General features: G+C 40.3%; 1 protein-coding gene across 4 annotated transcripts in view; it reads right to left on the minus strand.

Annotated features, from left to right (window-relative positions):
* KDM6A (lysine demethylase 6A) overlaps nt 1–9,538 on the minus strand; it is a 207,830-nt gene that overhangs the window by 52,605 nt on the left and 145,687 nt on the right. For all 4 annotated transcript variants that reach the window (XM_042458871.1, XM_042458870.1, XM_042458869.1 and 1 more), the window contains one exon: nt 4,317–5,092. In XM_042458871.1, the coding sequence (XP_042314805.1) occupies nt 4,317–5,092 (776 nt within the window). The remainder of the gene's footprint in view (nt 1–4,316; nt 5,093–9,538) is intronic.

A 9,538-nucleotide genomic window follows, 5' to 3' on the forward strand; every position in this document is an offset into this window, starting at 1 on the left:
TCCGAGAAGCCCTTAGGGCTCTGCGTGCACTTCCCAGATGCTCCACAGCTGCTTCAGGAAAATGAAAGAAATAAAGATTGAATGAAATTAAAGAATAAGAATATATTCTTATATATACAGTGGTGCCTCGGGTTACGAAATTAATTCGTAACGCGGCCGCTTTCGTAACCCGAAAAGCCTTCGTAAGCCGAATTGCCATAGGCGCTAATGGGGAAAAGCCGCGATTCCGTGCGAAAAAGCCGAAAAAAGCACCAAAAGTTTTTTCGTAACCCGAAAAAACATTCGTAACCCGAAACAATAATTCCCTATGGGATTTTTTCATATCCCGAAAATTTCGTAACCTGGGTATTTCGTATCCCGAGATACCACTGTACTCCTAAACACCATTTACTTGTAAGACATAGGGTAGACCTCTTAGGGGCTCAGCCATAGAAACAAGCACTCTGAGAATCAAGACGGCTGGGAACCCCTGCTCTAGGCATTTCTGGGTTCTCCAGTGCAACTCTATGGTCAATTTCCAGTCCAAGAATACCACAGAATCATGCTGAAGGGGCTATAAATGCACAGAGAAGCATTCTTTCCAAGCATTCCTAGGTTTGCCAGTGTAATTCTATGGTACACATGCACTGGAAGTAATTGAAAAGAATAAGGTTCCTTAATATCTGCGGTTTCAGGTATCCACAGGGGGTCTTGGAACATAACCTCCCTAGATATAGAGACTGTACTGTATTCCCATAATAAAAGAAAGACCAAGAAGATGTAAATGGCATGAAAAAGCTACTAAGTACACACTGATAACAAGTATACATTGTTATTATTCAAGAAAGTTATAAAGTAATTTTGTCTAGTAAACTGTAATAAATGAATCATAAATGAATCAGTGGTATGAGGAGAGCGATAACAATAACACAGAAAACACCATAAAATACTATAAAATTATTGGTAATTACACAGACTAATGTGAAGGGCTGGTCGCGTCATTCAGTGTTACGGCTACAGAAAACTAGTATGGTATAGTAGACTGACTGTTGGACTATGACAATGGGAGACCATGGTTCAAATCCTCACTCAGCTATGGAAACCGACTGGGTGACCATGGGCAAGTCATACACTCAGCTAAAGACAATGGCAAACCTCTGAAGAAATCCTGCTAAGAGAACTTCATGACAGGATCACTATAAATCAGAGTCAACTCAAAGGCAAACAAAAAAAACAATGGCTAAGCATGAAAATGTGCTGAGAAAGTTAAGAGCAAGCATCAAGATTTGAACAAACTATAAATAAAAATACAGATAACAATGAGGGTTGTGCCCCCTCCCCCCACCATTAAGACACTCACTCAAATTTACTGAGATTTAAAATGAATTGTCCCACACTATTCAGTGATGCAAGACATCACAGGGCCTAGTTATACCTGTACTTTTACAATACTACACATTATCCATACTAATGATATGTCAAGTTTTCAATTTTTACTGCCTATCTTTATAGTTTTCTATCTTTTAATGTTTATCATTCTTTTTTACAGAAACTGCTACTGTAATGAAGAATTAACTTCTTCATTACAGCTTTGTGTTCTTCCTCTTTACTTCCTCGTCAGTCTCTATGCTTGTACTGTCTGCCCTTGCCTTATGAGGAGGATCTGTTCCAGATCCCCCTCCCACGTAAGGCAAAAAGTGTGTATGCTCAAGTTCCAATACATATAATGGGGCTCGTGCATGCTGCACAGCTGTGTGCACGTGCCATGGGCACACATGCCATTTTCCCAATCTCCCGGTGGCTTCCGCATAAGCTGGAAAATGCCTATAATGAGCCCACGTATGGCACAGGCTCACTGTATGTTCATTCAGTCACTGAATTTACTTGCTTCACTTATATACTGCTCAATAGCTGAAGCTTTGTGAGAACCAGCAATAGTGTAGAGCTTTGAGTGTTGGACTCTGGAGATCAAGTTCTTATTCTCTGCCTGGCCATCGAAACCCTTGCATGACCTTGGAGGAGTCACTCACTCTCAGGTCAAGAAAACCCTGTGATAGGTTCACCTTAGGGCTATCCTAAATCAGAAATGATTTGAAGGTGCACAAGAATAACAACAACAACAACAACAACAACAAAAACAGGCTGAAGCTTCCTGAGTGGTTCATAGAACTAAAATTAAAACTATTAATAACACATAGGCCCGTTCCACACAGGCGTAAAGTACGTCCCCAAGACGTACTAGGGTTAGGAAAGGGCATGCTTTACGCACGCCCCTAACCCTAGTACGTCCTGGGAACGTACAAAATGGCGGTGCCCGTTCTACACGGGCGACACTATCTTGACATCGCAGACACATAGTGCCGCACGTCCCGCAATGGAAGTGACGTCGCAAGTGTGCCATTGGCCACTTGCGGCGCCACTTCTGGGGCCCAAAAAGAAGCCGCTTTTTGCGGCTTCTTTTTGGTGCGTCTGGGAACCACGCGGTTTGACTGCTGCGGTTCCCGGACGCAGCAACCGGCGGTGCCAGCAGAGCACCCATTTTGGGCGCTCTGTAACGCGCCATATATAGTAAAAAATGTAAAATCTAACAAATTAAAACAAGCACAGAATAAAATCAAAGTAAAACAACAGAGAACATATTTAGTGTAAGATTCTAAAAAGTTCTGACAAGAGGTTTTTTTAAAATCCACAAAAGTCTAAAAAGCTCAGGAGAAGCCTAACGATTACAAAAACCTCCAGCTATTTGGACCATAGCAAAGGTGCCAAGTATACTACTCTACAAACATTCCATAACTGGTACACTTGCTAGCAGCCACCTGTCTCAACTCATTTGACAGAATAACTAGGGAAGGGCCTCTGTACCTGAGGAATAGGCAGAAAAACTTTTTCAGTCTGGGAACCACATTCTAAGTTGGGAAGGGTATCCAGGGGCTGCATTCCAGCAGTGGCCAATGTTGAAGACATGGAATAGGGCCAAATCGAAGTGGGTAGGATCAGATGTAAATCATACCAACAGCACAGTTAATTGGTATGCTCTGCCTACTTAGGCACAAGCTGCAGTGGTGAACCTTAGCAAGCTGGAAACCAGAGCTTAATTCCACACAAGATATTCCTAGCTTTCGCCTCTTATTTCCTATATTCAGTTACAGATAGAACAGCAGAAAAAGTTTATAGCCAAATCAGGAACTGCAAACGGCAGCATCCAGCCTACAAGAGGTTCTCCAACCCCTTGGCATGAGTAACATCTAAATTGGGCCACAGACCTACATCTTAAAGGTGAGTACTAACATTGTGAATTGGACTCTGGCAAAATATGACTTATGAAAACTTTAAAATAACAAAGAATGATAAACCAATTCTTTCAGGGTGCTGCACATTCTGAAGCAATCATTTACTATGTTTGCATGTCACTCTCTAGCATTGCCCTCCTTATTTTTGCCTTGTCTCTGTGTTCTTGTTTTTCATAGACCATTTCTCTTATAAGGTCAAAATCTTGATATGTACAACCATACCAATATTCTCTCCTTCATAATTCCCCAATGTCAACAGATGGATGGGAAAAGACAAAGAGAAAAGGGAAGGTACATATTAACTGAATTTCCACAATGTTTAATATACTTACTTGCATGATGTATGTTGCTATTAAAAGCCACAGAAACCCAACACTGTTCCATTACATTGTACGTTCTTGCAATTTTTAAGATTTGTAATACAGGATTGTTGAAGTATTGGTGTGAACACAACACTTTCTCTCCCATAATACAATGCAGGCAAATACAGCTTCACACACACACAATTTTTATGAATACAAAGGTCACAATCCAAAGATCTAGTCTAGAATTGCCCATGGGTGCAATTGATTTTTTCTTTCTTTCTTTCTTTCTTTTTTGAACAATAGATGCCTCCCCTCAAATCATACAATTATTTAGAAATTTTCCCTTAGTTTTAAAAGCAATAGGTCATGGATCAAGGGTAACTGCTTGAGAAACTCCAGAAAACTAATCTAAAGTCCATTTCAGCTATAAAAACGGTTCTATATTTCTTTGGACTCTTAAAAGCTATAACAGAAATCTTTTCAGCCTTTCAAGGCCAACCATTGAGAATACAAATTCAGTGATAGCATCGTAAGTACTACATTCAAGCAAGATGTGCTGTACTTTTTGTAAATTTAAACTTAATGGTTTAAAATGCATAGCAAAAGCAAAAGATTTATACGATTTGAAGAGAAACCAGAGTATGTTTCATATTCTTCTAAACAACTTCAACAGTGTACTGACAAGATCGAATGAAACATAAAACACAAATAAATAAAATAAAATAAGGACTTAAGCACTTACCTGCATGCTTTTAGAACCTCTGCAGAACTAGGATATATAGATACCGACATTGATGGTATGATCTGGGGATTAGGTTTATGACCAATAAGAGGAGGGTTGGTTTTTATGGGGCTCTGAGAGTCTTCCAACATCTCTCCATTCACTGCATGTCCACTATGAGGGCTGTTAAGGCTGGTAACACTGTTTGTGGTAGTCTGTTCAGTAGATTTTGGAGAAGGTGTTGCTGTGGAAATGGCTGAAGATGGTGAGGAGGCAACAGAATTTTCAGTCTTTGTATGAACAGTTGGATGAATGTTATTGACTTTGTCACAGGTTCCAGTACCCACATTGTTATTGGCTTTTCCCATCAACAAGGCAGAGAGCTGAGGATTGTCTGAACTAAGTAAACCTGGTGACTTAGAATCTCCATGGCTAGGGCTAGAAACAGCATCTGCCGTCACCTGATGGACATGATTAGGAAGTCCTTCTACACTGGCAGTGCTGTTAGGTGTCTCTCCAGAATGCCTGTTTGTGTCAGGCACTGCTGATGTGTTTCCTGAAGGCTTGCTCTCTTTGGTTAAGGTAATGCCTTGTTGTCCACCTGAGGTAGCAGTGTGAGAGGGGAGGTGATTGAGAGCAGCCCCCTGTGTTACTGAATTGCTAGGCATGGTAGGATGTCCATTCTGATTTTGAATACCAGTGCCAGCTGCCTGGAGATGCTGGGAAGGCCCAGTGGAAGAGAGAGGTCGTTCACTATTAGGACCTGCCAAATGTGAACTCTGACCTTTGTGAAGCCCCTAAAAAGAAGAAATATTGTTTTATTTAAACAGTTACAAATACATATGTTTTTCATAGGCTGAAACTTTTCTAACTGTACGCCAAATAGAATTATGCCCAGAAACAAAGGATAACAAAAAAAAAAAAAACCTTCAGAAATCAGATATGATTTTTCCTCTTTACAATTTTAAACACAATTTTAGATAAATAAAAACAAAACTAGTCTTGAAAATAAAAGTCAGAGGAAAGAAACTCCTCCCCAACTCAGTGAAAGCTGCAAAAAGCTGTAACAGCATCACAAGAAACAACAGTACAGTATTATGTTGAAGGTCATTCTCAGAAGAAAGTCAAGACAGACCAATGCAGTTTTTAGAAGTCAGGATGACACTCAAAGATGTATTAACTCTCTTAAAATGCAATAAAAACACACCAGTTTGCCTTCAAGGCAGTACCTATTTACCGCGGTCAACCTGTATGTGGTTTTTCAGGGCAGAAATTAATTTTAATATATAATCACTTGTCTTAAGGTATTCAGGGTAACTAACAATAATAAAATACAGATTAAAGCAATTCCATGATTTTATGAAAATCTTAATTAAAATATAAGAATTAATTTAAAAACAGACTCACATTACAAGAGGTAACAGTAAGGTAAGAACTATTAGATAAGTTCTAAGTAGATACCATTTGACTTTACATTATTTATATCATCTCCTATGGGGGATACAGACAGCTCAAAAGGGGCAGCTTAGAGCTGGATCAGGGCCAGGGCAAACAGACACCCAGCCCCAATCCAGCCAGATTCCACCCCAATCCAGCCAAATTCCATCCCAAAAAGGAGTGGATAAGATCCACTCCTTTTTGGGATGAAAAAAAAGCCTCCCTTCCTCCATAAAGCCGACTTTTCCTCTGCAAAAGCTGGCTCTGGGGAAAGTGGTGTCTAAGTGCCATGCCCCCAAGTAAGAGAAAAGCCAACTGGTGTATAATCGCTGGTCCAGCTTCTATCCCGCTTGAGGGCATGGCACATCTAAATGCCACACCTCCAAGCCAGCCCCAAGTGGGCTCCAATGGGCTGTCTGTTCAGCCACCTAAGCTATTAAAAGTACCGTCAAGAAATTCATGCCCCAAAAATAAATTGACTCTAAAATCCTGAGTCAACTTATAAATGGGACAATACAGTAAGGAGGAAGGAATGTTTGCTCTCCAAGCCTCTTCCCAGCCCAGTTGCCTCCAGAGGGGGCAGCCGGTCTGGGAAGATGCAGGAAGAGCAAATCTCCCTTTCGAGGCCTCTTCCTAGCCCAGCTGCCACCAGAGGGGGGCCTTCACTCTCCAAGCCTCTTCCCAGCCCAGTTGCCTCTGGACAGGGCAGCCAGGCTGGGAAGATGCAGGAGGAGCTAAGCCTCTTCCCAGCCTGGTTACCTCTGGGAAGACACAGAAAGAAGGAGAATTCCCTCTCCAAGCCTCTTCCCAGCTCAGTTGACTCCAGAGGGGGCAACTAGGCTGGGAAGATGCAGGAGGAATGAATGTTCCCTTTCCAAGCCACCAGTCTCTGAGTCATCTATCCAACTGGAAGTCTCTGTCTCATCTATCCAGTTCATGGAAGATGGGACTATCAATGCTTCTAGTCATGATGACTATATAGTTCTCTCCTAGTGACATGGTGCCTTTGTATTTCTGTTACTAGGGTGAATGGGCAAGAAAGTACTGTTGTATTCATGAACAGCTTGTAAGCTTCTCATAGGAAACAGGCTGATCACGTGATGAACAGATTCAGATGGATCTTTGTTCTAATCCAACAGAATTCTTATGAATTGTGAGTTAAGTCTGTAGTACACGTGAAATTTGACTATCTAGCTAATTTACTACTTTGTCAGAGCTTTTATAGCTCTTTTGACAACATTCACACCTATTATTTTTATTTATACAGTATAATTTATATGCTGCTTTGCTCTTGACATGGGACCCAAACATTCCACCCTTCACCTCTACCTCTGTCCACTGATTTTTCCTTCCTCTCTCAGCCCACCTCCACATATAACATTTTTCTTAAAGGGCTATCTGTCCCTTCCCTACTGCCCCCCTCAAAGATAACTAGCAAATCAACACATTTCATTTTTCTATAGCTGTGAGCCACCATGTTACTAGGATGTCACATTTCAGTCTCTTTACTGATAGAGTCAAAATTTTGAAAGTATTTTGGAAATCTTTTGTAATCCATAAAACAGATGGTCACTTATGCCTTCCATCTTAAGAACTTGATCAGTAGATCTTTAGAGCTAGTGGCTAAAAATACTTCCACCAATTAACTCCAATAGTCCTAAACTGAGAGGAAAAAAGATTGCTAATACTGTCACTCAGACAGTCTGTCTATGTCAATCTATGTGAAAGTCAATCTATGTGAAGTATCTAACTATCAAGGTGGAGTATGAACAAATGCATACATGATAGGGCTTTTGATGAACATATTTCTGAAACCTGTAGTGAAACCTCAGTAACAGAATGCAAAGAAGAATTCACATTTGTATACACAACTGCTTTGCAGATACAAAAGATCATGTCCTTAACTTTTTTAAACTTCTGAAGTTTTAGGTATTGGAAAGGACTGAAAATAATGAAAGGCATGTGTACAACAGCTGCAAATTCATGGAACCATTTGATATTTTTAATCACAAACTTACAAACAAATCTGCAGGGATTAATTCAATAAATGTATCTTAATAAAGATATTGTATGTCATATACTGTTTGGGTGGCAAATTGTTAGCAACAAAGCTCCAGTGAGAGCTGTGATGCACTGTTCCTCTGCCCCATCCCGGATTCGCCCCTTTTCACTTGCTGCCCCTCACTCCTGGAACCTTCTTCCCCCACAAGCAAGAGCCATCACTTCTTTAACCAGCTTCAAAACAGAGTTGAAAACCATCCTGTTCAGAGAAGCCTTCCCAGGCATTGCATAATTGTCGCTTACTATTTGATGTTCTTTTGGTGCCTGTATTGCTATGTACTGTATATGTATTATCCTACTTGAGAGTATGTATTTTCCCTGGAAGAAGATTAACCATCCATTATGAAGCCAAGCCAAGCCCTCCCTCCAGTCCATCTACCTTGGAGGTAGAGAGGAACTGCTGGACCTCTTACCCTTTCCCTCCACCACTCCCTTCTCCTTCTGTGTCATGTCTTTTTAGATTGTAAGCCCGAGGGCAGGGAACTGTCTAATTAAAAAGATTGTATGTACAGCGTTGTGTAAATTTACAGCACTTCATAAATAAAAGTTAATAATAATAATAATAATAACACTGTAAACTGACTTTTAAATCAGAGAAGGCTTTGAGGGCTGCTTTCAATTCACCTTGAAAGATGACAAGGGAAAGAAAAAGAGGGTCTTGCTCTCTGGGAAGATCATGAAAGCTTTTTGGGGAGTATCCAATATCATTCAAGAGGTACACTAGGCCAGGTTCAAAAGAATAAACTGTGCTACTTAACATTTCTAATGAATAACTTACCGCATGTAAATGTAATTTGTAATAAATTAGATACACATGAGTTAATGCTAAGTGAAGTGGAAAAAGCACTATTCAACATATTGCTCTATGTAGAAATGTAGATTTAGTCTTCACCTGATAGAAATTTCTAACTTAACAGGCTTGCACAACATCAGGCTTGCAGATTACTCCAAATACCTAATGTTTGTAGCACACACACCCTCCCTGCTCTGGGGTGTGTGGGTGTTTCTGAAATGAAGATGGCAGAATGGCTACATATATCTTACTTTCCCAGGATGTATAGGCATGAGCAGAAGTGGTCTGCTGCAGCCAATCATCAATGCTGTGTGTTGCTTTTGTTACTAAACTTGGCGAAGAGGAGGAAAGATTAATGATGAGAGAGGAAGGTGGGGTAGGAGGACCAGAAATGAGATCCAGAAACCAGGGAATGGGGATATAGAAAAAGTACATCAGAGATGGCAAAGAGTTTGAGCATATGAAAATAGAGCCAAAATTTTGGGGAAAGATGAGCAAGAAAAGGAAGCAGTTAAGTGATGAGCTCTAAATTACTTGTGATGTGAAACAAGAAGTGTGTGAGCAACATGGCAGAGACAAAAGATGTGTTAACATGGGGTACGTGAGAGTGTCTGAGAGACGAAGGTTCATAGCTGTGTATAGTGGAAAACAGATGGAGAAGCAGAGAAAAAAGGAACAGAAACTGACAAATGCTGTTACAAAAAGTTGTACATTGGGGAATTTAAAAGAGAATACAGATGTCTTTAGAGAGATAAGGAGAAGAAACAGAGCAAGCATTATGCAGTGCAGAGGATGGAAAAGGAAAAAAAGAACTGAGAGAAAAAAGGGGAAGTATAAAAAAGATGATGCTGAGGAAAGACAGAATGAACCATGTCTAACAGAAAGAAAAGGGGATGTTAACAGGTGAGTTTTAAGACATTTGGAATGATGGTTTTAATGAGTAAAAAAAATA

The sequence above is a fragment of the Sceloporus undulatus genome, chromosome 3 (assembly GCF_019175285.1).
Source record: "Sceloporus undulatus isolate JIND9_A2432 ecotype Alabama chromosome 3, SceUnd_v1.1, whole genome shotgun sequence".
Classification (NCBI taxonomy): Eukaryota; Metazoa; Chordata; class Lepidosauria; order Squamata; family Phrynosomatidae; genus Sceloporus; species Sceloporus undulatus.